Below are 17,185 nucleotides of genomic sequence, written 5' to 3'. Positions count from 1 at the left end.
TTATGAGTGTTCCAAAAGTCTTAGTACAATTTAAAGTTGTAGTAGTTTAAAATTACACTAAGACTTTTGGAGCATCATGTAAAATTCCTGTACCCAGAGCAGATATTTGTGGTATATATTGTAGATATCTTCCTAAATATCTTAAATACAATTACCATATTCAAATTCAATTCAGTAAACATTTATTAAGCACCTACTGTGTGGTAGATACTGTGCTAGCCACTTGGGATACAAATAAGAAAGACAGTCCTTGTCCCCAGAGAGCTTACAATCTAATGGTGGAGGACAACACACAAAGGGAAGTTGAAAAAAGGAGGGTTACAGGTATGGGGCCTGGGCAGAGTGGGGAAGCTGGGAAGTTACCAGACACAGGGGCAGGTTGTTCTGTGGAGTGGAGACCAAGCAGAGCTTCTGATAGAAAGTGCAGAGTTCAGATCCCAGCTTCTTATATAGAAAGAGCTTGGGGGGAATTTAGTGCCCCACCCTCTTAGCCTTCCAATCAGAGGGAATAGGCCACTGAGGGAATTGATGAAAGGTGATAGTATCGAAAACTGAGTCAGTCAGCATGATGATGAGATTTCAGTTTATTAAGTTAGAGTTGTAAAATAACTACAGAAGAACTGTCTCTCTTCAGTAGTGAGAGAGTATTCAAGTAGCAATTTTGATACAAAGGATTTTATCCTTTTTTGGTCTGACTTTACAAGCTTAATGAGATTACAAGGGTTCTGTTGGTTTATATTTATGTCTTAGAAATATAATTCACCTTTCATTAGAAACTCCTAAGTCACTGTTTTCATGAATGTTTTCATGGAAATTAGTTGGAGTGGTCTGCACATAATTTATATATCTCTTAGAGGACAGTATTAGACATTTAGATATTAAACATGCCACCCATGAAAGAGACATAAAGCATGCTTCATCTTTACTGTTTCTTGTAGTATTCCCCACCTAAGAGTACTGACTTTTGGTTTTAATAAGCATTGGGGTTTTTTCATGTTTTTCATAAAGTAATGAAGAAGGTAATAAAGCATAAAGATTTGAATTTCAGAAGAAATGTTACATTCACTTTTTTCCCCCATGAAACTATTTCAGTCTAAATTACTATCTTTGTAATAGCCTTATGAATTTTAGGGACTTATGTTTCTCAGGCTGTTTGTTCTCAGTGTACTTATATTTTATTTTTGCTATTTTATCACACCAGTATGTGTAATTTATTTCTTTAGAACTTTTGGCACTGGAGCAGGATGCAGTCTTTGGCCTTGAATCTCTTCTGGTACTTTGTAGTCAAGATGATAGTCCAGGTGCTCAAGCAACTTTAAAGGTAAAACAATTACTTGCTCAATATACTTGTTTATATTGCATAAATAAAAATCTTTATTTTAACCTTCACTTTAAAGCCTAGTCTTTTAGTCTAAAATATCAACAAAACATGCACAAACTAAAAATTTAAGCTGATTATTTTTCACCATGCAGGATTAAACATATGTTTACATGGTACAGTTTTGAAAACTGTATAAAGCAGATGAAATTGGTAGTCTCTTCTGATTTGGAGTTTATAATCTAAAATATACGACATTGATGGTAAAACTAAAGACATATATCAAGGCTTATAAAATATACATTTTACCAAGAGCTGATGGAATAATACATCTAATATCTGTTATATGTGAAGTTTCATGGTTCTGGTTTTGATAATATAGTGCTAATGACGAGTTAGGAAAAGATTCTCAGAGACCTTAACTGGCAAAATGGCAAGTCAGTTTTCTGCGACCTTCAGCAACCTAAAAAGTTCAGGAAAAGGGAATTATGCACTAGATAAAGAGTACCTAAAGCTGAATCCACAAGATAAGAGAGAAATATCGCATAAGATATATTTTTTAAAAAACCCTTATGCTTTGAGCTTTAATGTACTCAGTGGTTAAATTTCACAATTTAAGTAATAACAAATTTGCAATTAGCCAAGAGAAAAATATTCAAATATGAAGAGAGACCAATTTGAATAACCCAAGATTACTTCACAGTAACAAGAAATAAGAGAAAGAAATCCAGATGACATCCTGAATATTTTAATCTAAGCAACACTGATTTTAAAAAGATAGACTTTTCCAGAGGAGAAGCATTTAAGGCATTTTTTTTGAAACCAAATGAAAAGATGAGTAGATTATTCTTCTTGCAAACAACAGAAACACAAGAAAGGTAAATAAATACAATTATAAGAAAAGACTAAATCAATTCTTAGGTATATAGGCTAGCATTTAAAAATAAATTGAACTAAGGAGTAGAAGAAAGGACAGAGAGGGTGACAAATCAGAAGAGAAGGAGAAAGAGAATTCCAAATACTCTCCTTACATCCTACAACTGAATTGGTATCTTTTTTGGGAAGCAATAACATAATGGAAAATTGTGTTATGGTGAGGGAATGGTTAAGCAACAGAAGTAAGCTAGTGATGTACACTCACCAAGCCCACATGTGAATAAATGAAGGACTAATTCCTTAGTATCTTTAACAAGAGTGAGGGCTGTGGGAAAATGACATAGAATCAGTGTAAGGCAAGGCCTGGGATAGAAAATTGAGGAGAGAATTTCAGCCTGTAATGGTGGGAAATTAAAGAAATAAATGGCACTAAAGGACATTGTCACGTGGGGAAGGGAGTATATGTCTATGGTAAGAGACAGGTACTTTTCAATGCATTTTACCTGAGGGGAATTTGCACATTAGAAGACCATCTTTCCTGAGAAAAGAGTTGACAAGCACACGATCTTACCCCAGTAGAATGGATGTCAGAGTATCCTAGGGTAACCAATATCCGGAAGTGTAAGGAAAAATTAAGAACCAGCGATACGAGTGAAGAATGAACATGGTACGAGAGCATAAGATAAGACAAGGCTCATGTCTCGGGCCTTAGCAACTCCCACAGCATATCTCTACTTCCATCCAGCATTGTTATTTCTGAGTGGAAACTTAACTGTAGTTATGAGCAAGAAAGACCAGTTGGCAGGCCATAAACAATACACTTAACCCTCCTTTTACCTTAGTTTATTCATCTACTATATGAAGGTAATTGGAATAATTGCTGAGCTTCTACCTAGATTATAGTTTCATATCACTAAAAAGAGCCATTTAGATCATTTGATCCAACCTGTTTTACAGATATGAAAAGTGAGGGTCATCCCTCATCCTGCGGATCAAGGGATAAATCCTAGGTTAATGATCTTCTCCATTTCTGAAATTCTTTGTTTCTAGAAGATCAAGGATTTTACTCGAGAGACACTAACCTTTTAGAATGTAATGGCATTTCCAGGAAAAGGAAGGAACTTTTTTTCCTCACCCTGTAGAGGGCAAGAGGAGTCTCTAGGATAATGTATGAGGTATTTTTATTTCATGTAATTTGGTATAAATGGCCACTGAGGTCTTGCTCCACACATCAGTTTCTCTGATTCTGTGAATAGAGGCCCAGAGATAATGACATTTAGATTTGGCCATAAAATATTTTTTCCTCTTAATTTTCCAGTAGCTCCTCAGGCTTAGTTACAGGTATATCAATAAGGCATTAGCTTTACTTTTTTATTTAACTTAGTTTTAAGCATGATGTAGTTGGAAAATCTTATTATAGGATTATATTGATTCAATATATGAAGTATTCATAAAAGAAAATGATATTCTGTCTTCAAGAAGTTAGCCCACCATGTTGCTAATGATCGGTGCACATGATTTTTTTGCATTAAGAATGAATTTGGGGCAGCTCGATGGCACAGTGAGTAGAGCACCAGCTCTGGAGTCAGGAGGGCCTGAGTTCAAATGTGGCCTCAGGCATTTGACACACTAGCTGTGTGACCTTGGGCAGGTCACTTAACTCCAATTGCCTTCCCATCTTCAAAAAAAGAAAAATGAATGAATGTAGGCATTAGAAAATGACAATTGTCTAAACTCTGATTTTTTTTTTATATGCAGATTGCTTTGACTTGTATGGTGAAGCTAGCCAAGTGCCGTCCTCATCTCAGCCAGTCAGTGGTTGAGTCTCTGCTGACTCAGTTGCACAGTGCTCAGGACGCATCTAGGATTCTCATGTGCCACTGTTTGGCCTCCATTGCCATGCAGCTGCCAGTGTTGGGTGATGGGATGCTTGGAGATTTAATGGAGCTCTACAAAGTGATTGGACGCTCTGCTACAGATAAGCAACAGGAGCTTTTGGTAGGAAACCACTTCTTTGGAATGCATTGTTGATGAATAGAACTCAGTCCAGCTGTATCTATTTTGAGAACTTTTAAACTAATATACAACTTAGGTGAAGCTGACAGGCTAATAATAAGCTTATACTTGCATAGCACTTTAAGGTTTTGCAAAATACTTGACAGATATTACAGTCATTGAACATTTATTTAGTGCCTACTGTATGCCAGACACCCTGCTAAGTACTGGGGAGGCAAAAGAAGTTCCTGCCCTCAAGGCACTCACAGTATTACCATTGTAAAACATATTGGATGTAGAGTCAAAGGATATGGATTCACATCTTGCCTGTGTGACTTTGGGCAAATTCCTTCACCCCTCTCCATTCCCTGTCATGCCTTAGTTTCCTTATATGTAAAATGAAAGGATTGGACTAGGTCCCTTCCAACTCTAAATCTGTGCTCCTAGTCTTTTTTGAGCCTTACCAACCCTTTGAAGTAAATACCTCATAGTACTTGACCTAATATTTTATTAAAGCAAATGGCAAAGAATCAAGGATTGTATATGTGAAAGTATAAAGTTAATAGGAATACTTTACAGAGAGAATTGACTTCAGAGCTGGAATTAGAACTATAATGTTTGACTAACTTTGAACATTGAACATTATTTGAATTAGGTTATCGGTCATGGTCTGGAAAGTCCTTTTTAGGTTTGGACACATCAAACTACTTCTTAAACTACTTTTCTTTCCTAAGAACCTTCAAGGGAATGGAAGGGAATAAGCATTTATTAATTGCCTACTATGTGCCGGGCATTATACTGAGTGCTTTATCTTATTTGATTCTCATAACAGTTCTGTGACACGGGTGCCATCATTATCCCTGTTTTACAGGACAGTTATTCAACTAATTGCTAATGTTCAGCTCTTGCTAATGCCTCAGTTAAATTCCAAGTAACAAAAACTACCCATTTTTTTCTGTATGTGAAGTAGGTAAATTATAAATTAAATACCACTTTTATTTCAAAGTACTGGGTCAAAATATCCACCAATTAATAAATCAGAAGCTATTTATTAAGCACGTGTGTACCAGGTCATGATCAGCAGCAGGCAAACAAAACAGTCCCTACTCACAAGGAACTTATATTCGAATGGAGGCAACAAAGACATTTATAGATGAATATAAGATAATTATAAACAAAGGTAAATACAAAGTTCTATTAGATTTCCTAAGTACAAATAGGAAAAGAAGAAATACAAAGGCAGTGTCGAAGGTGGCCATTAGGTGAATCTCAAAGGAAAAGGGATTCAGTAAGATGGAGATGAAGAGGGAATGCATTCCAGACGTGTGAGACATGGACACACAAAGATGGGAGATGGAGTGTCCTGTGTGAGGAACCGAAAAGACCATTTTGCTTGGAGTATAGAGTGTAGGAGGGGGAATAATGTCCGGTAAGGATGTACTGTAGCTACCATAATCTAGATAGGGTGGGAAATTTTAAGACTGAATCTTAGAGAAGTTCCTGAGTGAATGTGGTAAAGAGGAATTCTGGAAGTTGACACGGGGCGTGGAGCAAGGAGAATTCTAACTCCCTAAAATTAGAGAGTCAGAAGTTGTAGGTGAAAGGTATAGCCAGGAGTGAAGAACAGGGGAGAAGGGGAGGGGCAGGTGGTCCTGGTGTAGCACCAACCAATATGGTTTTAACTTATGGACCATGTCAAGCCACATAAAATTAGTTTCTCTGTCTCTCTCTCGCTCTCCTCTCTTTTCCCATTCCTCTTCTTCCCCCTTCTCCCCCCCCCCCACTCCAGCTCTGGATTTGGAATCTAGGGAACTGGGTTTGAATTCCTGCTTAGCTGCTTTCTGTTCTGTGTAAATTGGGGCAAATAGGTTAATCTTTCCCAACTTGTGCTTGCTTATCTATAAAACAAGAAAGTTGGCTCTTCTGGCTTTACATGAGAGCTGCTTGCAAATAGAGGAGGGATTATTCATTTATTATGTTTTTATCCCCAGTTCCTAGCTCAGTGCCTGGCACGTAGTAGGGACTTCAATACATATTAATTAGTTAAATGCTTGAGACCTGGTGGTAGAAACAACCGACTTGGAGAAAGTTTACAGGTGACCAAAAAAAATCATATTTCCTCCACAAGAGGGCATTGCATGTTGGCACGCCATTGAGTAGTGTTTTTAGTAACAAAGTTTCAGTAGGAAAACAGATACCAATTAAGCTGATCTGTGAATGCATCAGTATTGTAGTTGGTCTGAAATAACTAGCTAAGCTCATTTCTAATTGAAATGATGTTTTCATCTTGAAGACAGCCAGTGTTCCTTAACATTTCAGGAAGTTGTTGTTATTTGTTGTGACCTCAGTAAGCTTTATGCTGGAATTGACTGCTAGTATAACTAAATGAACCTTTCAAATTACAGGCTATCAATGGGGGATATTTGTTAGCCCTTTTTGCTTAAGTATTTTAGATTTTTTAGCCATTATGATTCTCATGAAAACAGTTTGTATCTCAGAAGCAAATTGCCTTCCTTGGTACTACTTTTGATTAAAATTTAACTAGAATTACAGTATTTCCAAATGTCATGGATACTCATGTGTCGGTTAAAGTTTTATGCTAGTGCTACATCCATGGCCGGGAGCTGAATGGATCCAAAGTTCTTGCAGGCTTTTCCAGTTTACAACATGCCTAAATGCCCTTCCTGGTTTGAGCAAGCTTGAGTAAAGGCATGGTGATGTGCTGTATTTATGATATCTTAGCTAAATTTGGAGAGGCTTGTTGCCAGCTTTGTTTCAACCACAGTGACTGCCTACCAAGGAACAGGAGAGTCACAATCTATTTGTCAGAAATGAAATAATGGATTCTTAAAGTATTGATGAAAATGTCATACCAGAAAGAAAGGGAGGGGAACATTGAGGAGTACAAGAGAATATCCTGGAATATCTTTGCCATTATGTGGATAATTATATTAGCTTTTTTGTTTGACATTAGGTTTCTTTGGCTACTGTGATTTTTGTAGCCAGTCAGAAAACATTATCTGCTGAAGTTAAAACTGTTATTAAACAACAGCTTGAGAACGTCTCTAATGGTTGGACAGCATACCGGATTGCCAGACAGGCGTCTAGGATGGTAGGTACCAACTTTGCAAATCTCCTGTGTTGAAGAGAAACAACATAAAGCAACCCTCAGAATGAGAGATTCAGCTACACTTATTGCTTAGATGAAAATATGAATTCCAAGGCTTGGGTTAAGAACTTAGATGATGCAGGGAAAGAAATTTTATTTTAAACTCTCTTTTTCTTAATGTCCATAATATTGGTCTACATACCACAAGTTATTGGAAGCTCCTCTGCAGGAGTCCTAAAGATTTGAGTCTGCATAACTATATCTTGTTAGCATAATCTCTGCTTATTATCACTTCATCATCACTACTTACCTTCCGTAAACCCCTCCTCTTCCTTTTCCTTACTCAAAAGAATTCATGAATCTCTGCATGTAAGAAATAAATTTCTTTGTATCTACCTCTCACTCTCCAACAGTCATCAGAACTTTCACCTGTCCTTTCTAAAGTGGAAAAAACAAAGGAAATGTTTACTGTTTTGTTTTTAAGGGGATATAGTACACCAACATTTCAGGAATCTTTGTGATGAAGGTCTTGCAATAGTAAAGTTTGAGAAATACTTAAAAGAAAATTAGAGACAATTAGAACCCAAATTATTCATCTGTTTATCTTTTTCTTTTCATAAAAGACTCCTGAGTCTTTAGACAGCTGTTCTCCAGAATAGTACCTAGATTTATTGTATTAGAAATATTGTTAGAGGGGGCAGCTAGGTGGCACAGTGAGTAGAGCACCAGCCCTGGAGTCAGGAGGACCTGATTTCAAATGTGGCCTCAGACACTTGACACATTTACTAGCTGTATAACCTTGGGCAAGTCACTTACCTCCAATTGCCCTGCCTTCCCCCCTCTAAAAAAAAAAAAGAAGAAGAAAGAAACATAATGGTACAATGGCTTTGGAGTCAGGAAGACCTAGATTCAAGTCTTACCTCTGAAACATACTGGCTATGAGACCTGGTGAAGGGAGTTTCTACCTAGGGACTTCCTTATACAAATGAAATCATAGTTACAGTTCCCCACTATCTCCTCTTCTCCCCCAGAAAAAGTATGCTGTTCTGGACTGGTGAGAAAAGGGTACTGTTGATTTTTACAGTCAAGCCTAAATGACTAACCTTCAGTTTATTTTTTCAAACAAGTTTTTATTGATTTCTTTTGTTTTTGCATCATCAATATTTCTCTTACTATGCCCCCCTCTTCCCCTCCCAGAGAGCCATCCTATATGGCAAATGATATTTTTTAGAAAAAAGGAGAAAGAAAGGAAACCAGTCAATTTTAAAAGTCTTAAATTATATGAAATGTTCCATACCTGTGAACCTTTCACCTCTGCAAAGGAATTGGATTGAGGTGTCTTCTCGAGTCCTTTCCTACCAACCTTCCAAGTTGTCTTGGGCTGGAAATTTGTTTCACTCTGCCTTTTTGTGGGCTGTGCTGCTCTAGAAATTGTTTAGTCATTTTTAGAGGTATTTGGAGGTGTTTGGGGGGGAACTCATGAAAGTCCCTGCCTTTTCTCCACCATCTTCACTCTACCCCTACATTCATCCATTCTTACAGCACAGTAATATTCCATTACATTCATATGCTACATTTTGTTTAATTATTTTCCAGTTGATAGACAACTAATTTGTGGTAGCAAAAAGTGCTGCTATAAATGTTTTTGGTGTACATGGGGCCTTTTTTCTTATTAGTGACCTCTTTGGAGTATAAGCCTCATAGTGGAATTCCTGGGTCGAAGGGAATGAACTTTATTTTCAAAATTCCAAATTGTTTTCCAAAGTGGTTGTGCTGATTCATAGCTCCACCCACAGTATGCTGCTGTATCTTATCATCTCACAGCCCTTGCAACATTGACTTCTCCCATCTCTGTTCATTTTTGTCAATTTGCTGAGTATGAGGTGAAACTTCAGGGATATTTTGATTTGCATTTCTCTTATTATTAACGATTTAGTTCTTTCCTAGAGTTGCTAATAGTTTGCAATTCTTTCGATAACTGTTCATCTGACTACTTAAATATTGAAGAATGTCTTTTGGTCACATATACGCACACATATATATGGGGGGAGGTGTATAGTATATGTATGTATGTATATCTTCATTATATATGTAGGATACTAAACCCTTATTTGTGAAATTTGATACAAAGATTTTTTTTCACATTCATTTACTTTCTCTTATCCTAGATGCATTAATTTTGTCTGTGGAAAAGCTTTTCAGTTTCATGCAATCAGAACTATATATCTTTATCTTTCATAGTTGCCTCTATTCTTTGGTTAAGAATATATCTCCTATCCATAGCTATGAAATGCATATGATGTACTTCCTTTCTAATTTTTTTAATGTGATCTTAAATATGAAGGTCCCACAGCCATTTGAATTTATTGTAGAATATGGCCTAAGATGTTGGTTTAAACTTAATTTCTGCCAGAAAGCTTTTCAGTTTCCCCAGCAGTTTTTATCTAATAGGGAGTTCTTTGCTAAGTAAATTTATAGACTTCAATTTATAATTAATTGTGTTTCTTTTGTTTCTGATTCTAAATTCGTGTTATGTAAGAATAACTAGGTATGTTTATCCTGAAGAAATATTCTAAGTATATAATATGAAAAGTGATTATTGAAACTTCTTTTTAAACAATTTTCTTGTGGGTTTTTTTGGGAGGGGGGAAGGCAGGGCGGTTGGTGTTGTGTGACTTGCCCAAGGTTACACAGCTAATAAGTGTGTCAAGTGTCTGAGGCTGGATTTGAATTCAGGTCCTCCTGACTCCAGGGCTGTGCTCTACTCACTGCTCCACCTAGCTACCGCATGATTATTGAAACTTAGCCAAGGTTCCTTTTCACTGTACCATCAACTATTTCAAGTATAAGAATGTCACTTGCCTCTTTTTGTCCTTCCTTAGGGTAATCATGACATGGCCAGAGAACTTTATCAAAGTCTGCTGACTCAGGTAGCCTCAGAACATTTCTACTTTTGGCTGAACAGTTTGAAGGAATTCTCCCATGCAGAGCAGTGTCTCACAGGTTTGCAAGAAGAGGATTATAGTTCAGCACTTTCCTGCATTGCTGAATCTTTAAAATTTTACCATAAAGGGATAGCATCCTTAACAGTAAGTCTCTTTTGCTATAATGGTGATTGCCTACGTGGAAATAGACATATTTATCTGAGTTGTCTTAATTACCTCTTTTAAAGACTTGGTTTAGTAAAATTTTAACTTCTTGGACATGATTAAAAAGGGAGCTTTATTATTTATCACCTCATACTCATTTAGATTGCTACTTGGTTGGATATTGATAGTTAATTCCCTTTTTTAAAGCATGCACAGGAAACCAAAGTTTAATTATTTTAAGAGCAAATTCCTTATAGCAGGAAGAATGCCAGATATGTGTAGAAAGTATGACTACAATAAAGGTAAGAGTCCTCCCTCTCTACTTTCTGCTGCACAGCACTCTGCCTGAGTGACTAACACTATTATTAACATCAGAACCCATTGGTTAAGCATCTACTTACACATGGCATCCTTTTGGGAAGGGCACAGTATTCCTTAAAAAATAGTGGAAACAGCTCTCCTAATTTTCTTTTCTTATAGTTAATGAAGAAAGGGCCAAGTAAAATTAATACCTAGAAATTTCATGTAAAATCTTAAGAGTTAAAAGAGACCTTTCAGGTCATGTAGCCTAACCTTATGCCCAATTCTGGTATCCCCTCTACATAGTTCTTGAAAAGAATTCCAGTATGGGTCTGAATAGTCAATAAACATGTATCAAGTACCTGCAGTGTGTTTGGCAGTATGCTAAACACTGGTGATGCAAAGAAAGGCAAAAGTCCCTGCCCTCAAGGTGAGTCAATATGGACACAACTACGTACAAACAAACTATATTCAGGATAAATGGAAAGTAATCGGCAGAAGGAAAGCACTAGAATTAAGGGGGATCGAGAAAGGCTTCCTGTAGAAGGTAGGATTTTACCTGGGACTTGAGGAAGAAAATTCTATGTGTGGGGGACAGCCTGGAGTTCACCGTCTTGCAGAGCAGCCCTTTCCATTTTTAATTGAATCTTACACTCTTTTTTATGTTGAACTAGAAAATTTCCTTCCTCTAATTTCCACTTATTGGTCCTAGTTCTGTTCTCTTAATAAAGACTGTTTCCCACATCACAGCCAATCAGATATTTGCTGTGAGAGAGAGAGAGAGAGAAAGAGATGGAGGGCAGGGGGGAAGAATTCGAATTGCAGGGGGAATTGAAGGTAATCTTAAGGACCACACCATCAGTGGAAGGGACTGGCTAAGGTAGGATTTGAGCTGAGACTTGAAGGAAGTCAGGGAAACCAGGAGATGGAGGTGAAGAGGAAGAACATTCCAGGCATAGAGGACAGTCAGTCATTGACAAGGTACAGTCAGGAGATGGAGTCTTGTGGGTAAGGAATAGTAAGAAGGCTGAGACAGAGTACATAGCATTTGTGACCATCATACCTGGAAGCTCTGACAGATGAACCACTACAGTGTGAGTATGCAAATTGGGAGAACATGTTTTTTCTTCCAGGCCATATTTAGAACCAAGTCTTTTGAAGTATGATTTTCAAGACAGGAATACACTCTCTCTTTTAAAGATTAGCTATGTGGGTGACATTTTAAAAAGTTATTTAGTCATTCATTTATTTCTATTGAATGGCCAGGAATTATAACTTAATCAGTCTAATCTGGCTGGATATTCTGAAAACGGATTATGACTCAGATAATGAGAGTAAAAAATCCATCTTTCTCAGTAAAGAGAACTATTAGTTCAGGATAAGCAGAACTACAACAGTAGTGTGTAACTTACGTAGAGCAGAAAATTTCTTAATTGTTTTATATAATGACACTGGACCCTGTGAAGTAGAATAACAATACAGTGAGGCAGCTGAGAGTTGAAGAAATTTTTGTTGGTGCCTTTTTGATCTGCTTAAATTTTTTTTTATTAAAAATTCATTTTACAAAATTTGAAATTAGCATTTGTTTCATTTTGTAAATTCATATCTGTGGAAGCTTCCTGCCTCTTATTGAAAGAGAAAAAAATTAAATCTAAAGGAGCATAATAATAATAATAGCTGACATTTACTTAGCATTTAAAAATTTGCACAGCTCTCTATAAACATCTCTTGATTCACTAGAGCATAGCCCTGTATGCTTACCTCCCAATTAATGAATGATCCATCCATGTCCTTATTATAAGCACATCTGTGAGAAGGTGACTGGTTTTTATCTGTTCCTGCCAAGCCAGTTGGAGATTTGCAGGTTTTCAGGGGCAGGCGGCTTTTGTGAACTCTGGGTGTTTATAATTCCCCAATATTTGGGAAACATAATCTCAGGAATATGTCTACATTGGCAAAGCAACTTATTAACTGTTTTTGCCTAGTAATAACTTGGACCTATATAGATATATGTGACTCCTTTTTAAAGGAGAATTTTTCTTGAACATCTATAATGGTAACTACTGTTATTAGTTGTACATAATATTGAGAATGATGTGAAAATAAGATTTTGCAAAATAGTTAGACATTTTTTTAGGTTACTGTTTTGACTCAGATTCTGAAGCGTTTTTCAGCCTTTTAGTTTCAAATAAGCATTTGATGAAATGTGCTGGTGTTGGAAATTCTGTATTTTGTTATTTCATAATTTTGAGGGGGAAGGAAGCAAGTACCTGCCATGTGCCAGGCATTGTGCTAAGCACTTTACAAACGTCTCATTTGATCCTTACAACAACTCTTTGGGATAAGTGCTGTTCCCATTTTACTGTTGAGGAAACTGAGGCAGGCACAGTTAAGTGACTTGCCAAGAGTCGCACAGATAGTAAGTTTGGGTTGAAATCAGGTCTTCCGAACTTCAGGCCCCACACCATCCATGGTGCCTTGTAGTGGACTAGCAAGGACCTATTATAGGTAAAGAGATACAGGGGAAACATGAATAAAATAAATGTGAACTGTTTTAGTATTCAAGAGACTGTCATTCTGGTACCCACCTAAGCAGTAGCTAACTTTGTGATTTTGGACAAGTTACTTAACACATCTGGTCTCAGATTCCTCAACTATAAAATGAGTCTTAAATTAGTTAATCTCTAAGGTTTCTTCCAGTTCTAATGTCATATGATTGGTTCTTCAGTAGTAACTTCAGAAAAGGGGAAATTGGAATATATTTGGAATCCCTTAAGAGATTACCATGTTTGTCAGTGATTTGGATTATTTGATGAGGGAAGGAAGGGAATAAGCATCTGCTCTGTGCCAGGCACTGTGCTAAGTGCTTTACAAATATTGTCTCATTTGATTCTCATAACAACCCTGCAAGAGAGGCATTGTTATTATCCCCATTTTATAGTTGAGGGAACTATAAGTCCACTACTGAAAGCAGGTAGAAAATACTTCATAAACTAAAATATGTAAAGATCACCACAATTCCTTGACTGAGGAGTTGAGACATAATGATGAATTTATCAATTAATATATTCCATTTTGTAAAATCCTCTTTGGATATAAACTCATCAAGTACTTTTAATAATACTATTCCTACCCTTTGTTATGAAGTAGGCAAATTCTTTTGGAGAATTCCTCAATATGATCTTTCAGGTAATCTAAAGCTAAACCCATGGGCTCCCCTTAAATGGAGATGTCTAGAATTTGAACAGTCACTTAACAGGAATGTTATAAAAGGGATTCATGTCTCAAATAAGTAATGACGTAGTTGTCCTTTAAGGTCCTTTTTAACTCCAGGTTTTTATAATCAGGTAGAAGCATTAAGTAGCTATTATACCTGGATGAATGGATGGAAACTCAAATGGAACCAGGGTTCAGAAAATTACAAGGAAGCTTAGAGGTAGGACTCCTAGTCTAGCTTTCTTCCTAATGTAGGATTTTCTTTGATAAGTGATCTGCCACTTCGAATGAGGGGAATTTTATACCTTCGGAAATAGTTGTTTTCTCTTGTTGAACTCAAATCTACTGCCCTTCCTTGTCATTTTCACCTTTTGGTCCTAGCTCTGTTGCATGGCATAGTGGAAAAAGAGCTGCCCCGAAAGCCCCAAAGGCCTGGGTTCGAGTTCTGGCTCTGTGGTGCTGGAAAGTCACTTAGCCTTTCAACGCTCTATGCAGCTATCTCTTTTAAGTTGTAGAGAAGGTTCTGGCCTGCATTGGTAGGAGTTTCCTTATCAGTGAAATTACAGGGTCAGTCAATTATCCTTCTTTATCCTCAGGAGCAACACAGAATCACTTTACTCTGCTTTCCACTTTATTCAGCTATTTGAAAACATCTATTATTCCTTTAAATCTTTACTTCTCCAGGCTAAATACTCCCATTTATTTTCAGCATTCCTCCATTTGATATAGTTTAAAGAACCCAACCTGTTGGTTGTTACTAATCACCCTCTCAAAATATTTTATTTCGTCTTTTAATTCTGACTTCCAGAACTGGACATAACACAGCTGCAGTAACCTGGCACACGCATAGCTGTTGTTCAGTTCTTTAGTCATGTCTGATTCTTTCTGATCCTGTGGACCATAGCAAGCCCATACTGTCCATAGGTTTTCTAGGCAGAGATACGGAGTGGTTTGCCATTTTCTTCTCCATGGATTAAAGCACAACCAGAGGTTAAGTGACTTGCCCAGGGTCACACAGCTAGTAAGTGTCTGAGGCCAGATTTAAACTTAGGTCTTTCTAACTCCAGGCCCAGCACTCTATCCACTGAGCCACCTAGCTGCCTCTAAGAACACAGTACAATGCTTTTATTCCTTGCTTTGATCTGGATGTTTTAATTGCGTAACCTAAGATTGTACACCTCCCTTCCCTCCCTTTTGGCTCATACAGAGCTTATAATCTAAGTTCCTCAGATACTTTTTTTTTTTGCTTTTTTTTGGGGGGGGCAGGGTAATTGGGGTTAAGTGACTTGCCCAAGGTCACACAGCTAGTACAAGTGTCAAGTGTCTGAGGTCGGATTTGAACTCAGGTCCTCCTGACTCCAGGGCCGGTGCTCTACTCACTGCGCCACCTAGCTGCGCCCCTTAGATACTTTTTACACAAGCTGCTTTCATGCTTTACATTTTTATCCCTTTCATTTTATTAGTTTCAACTATATAACCGATACCTGTTTCTAGGTAATTTTGAATCCTAATTCTGTCATCCATTAAACATTACAGTTGTGCCCAAACCCATGCAGCATTAAAATATAGATTGAGTAAAAGTTTTCATCAAGGATCTCTGTTATCTTAAGAGTACCTGTGCAAGGATCCATTCTTAGATTCTGTGGCCTATTTGATTAAAGACCATAATTTATTCAGTGAGATCCTGCATTTGAATGCTGGTATTGCTTGTAGTGCTATTTCTTGCAGAGCGTAGCGCAGTGTCTTTCACATGATGAGCACTTAGTAAATACTTGTTGAATTGATTTAAGTTATCAGAGGATGAGACTAGCTGTCTGAGGAGAGCAACTTGTGAAAGTTGTAGACTAAGCTTCACAATTTTTAATCTATTGTACTTTGCTCAATGGATGGTGTTGTAGTCCCTTTCTGGGGCCCTGAAGTTACATGTTTGGTCCTACTGCAAAAAGGATATTGCTTATTTGTATTATTTGTAGGATACTACATAATACCCCCAGAGGATTTTAAGCCATTCTTACTATGGAGAAAAAATTAATCACTGAGGTGTTTCATTTACTTACTAATGGTTTGAATTAACTATGAACATAGGCCAAATCAATAAATATTTGTTTGTCTGCCATATGCAAGACACTGTTCTAAGCCAGATCATAAGTAAATGTAATTTATCTTTAATGCCTCCTGCCCCACCCTGCAAGGCCACTCACCTTAGGTCATCCATCTCTCTGGCCCTGCTCTCCTTAGCCTATTGTACTCAGATCTTGCTATTCACCTATCACTTCTCCAGACACACACACACACCTATATTTAAACCTACCTGTTCCAAATTTTATTCTTCAAGTATCAACTAGCTATTTTGATAAATGAGTACATCCTAGTGATAGAGGATCACTATCTTCTGTTGGTGATTGTACATGTTAACATACACAGTCATGTAACATGTAACAGTCCTAGGGACACTCTTCCTCTTTACTTTTTATATCTCCTGCCATTACTGGTTCTAGGGAGAGATGGTGTTATATCATGACAGGTTGGTAAGGCAAAAAAAAGTTTTAATATCTAACAACTCTTGTAGCACCCCTCAAATCATATCTTATATATATTGTGACTCATTATAGGCTAATGCCCGTTCTTCCTACCCATCATACCCAGTCCTGAAGGTAGGGGTTGCTCATCATTTCATTCAGGCCCATATTTTTTAAGATGATGATATCTCAGAGACTATGTTTACTCTAGTAAGCCTTCTTTTTTTTATATTAGGTAATTTCCCTTATAAATCTAGGTAGTCATCCATCCGCACAAAAATTCTGTTGTCTTGGTTTGGATTATAGGTTATTAGTAGTATTATTATTGAATGAACTTTAACAGCCACTTGACATTGCATCATACTAGTATCATATTTACTTCATGTCTTAAACTTATATATTTTTTCTAGGCTGCCAGCACACCACTGAATCCTCTAACTTTTCAGTGTGAGTTTGTAAAACTCAGAATTGACCTTCTGCAGGCCTTTTCTCAACTTTTCTGCACCTGTAATAGTCTAAAAACAAGTCCTCCACCTGCTATTGCTACAACCATAGCCATGACCTTGGGAAATGACCTTCAGAGATGTGGCCGCATCTCCAATCAGGCATGTCTCAGCTCTGTTGTTCTCAAATGGGTTGACCTTTTAGAGTTTTTTGAGGTTTTTTGTAAGGTGAAGAATTTTAAAGTTTGTTAGTTGATAATGGTTTGGATACTAGAAATAAGTATACAATATTATTAAATGATCTTGCTAACAATCAGCTT

At 37.1% G+C, this 17,185-nt stretch overlaps 1 protein-coding gene across 1 annotated transcript in view; it reads left to right on the top strand.

Annotated features, from left to right (window-relative positions):
• Positions 1–17,185, top strand: part of INTS7 (integrator complex subunit 7) — a 75,302-nt gene that overhangs the window by 28,877 nt on the left and 29,240 nt on the right. Inside the window, exons 10-14 of the mRNA XM_036756685.1 lie at positions 1,224–1,321; positions 3,953–4,192; positions 7,164–7,301; positions 10,181–10,387; positions 16,833–17,027. Coding sequence (XP_036612580.1) covers positions 1,224–1,321; positions 3,953–4,192; positions 7,164–7,301; positions 10,181–10,387; positions 16,833–17,027 — 878 coding nt within the window. The remainder of the gene's footprint in view (positions 1–1,223; positions 1,322–3,952; positions 4,193–7,163; positions 7,302–10,180; positions 10,388–16,832; positions 17,028–17,185) is intronic.

Source organism: Trichosurus vulpecula, chromosome 4 (assembly GCF_011100635.1).
Source record: "Trichosurus vulpecula isolate mTriVul1 chromosome 4, mTriVul1.pri, whole genome shotgun sequence".
In the NCBI taxonomy this organism is placed as follows: Eukaryota; Metazoa; Chordata; class Mammalia; order Diprotodontia; family Phalangeridae; genus Trichosurus; species Trichosurus vulpecula.
The sequence above is the reverse complement of the archived record's forward strand: the minus strand, read 5'-3'. Positions and strand labels throughout refer to the sequence as shown.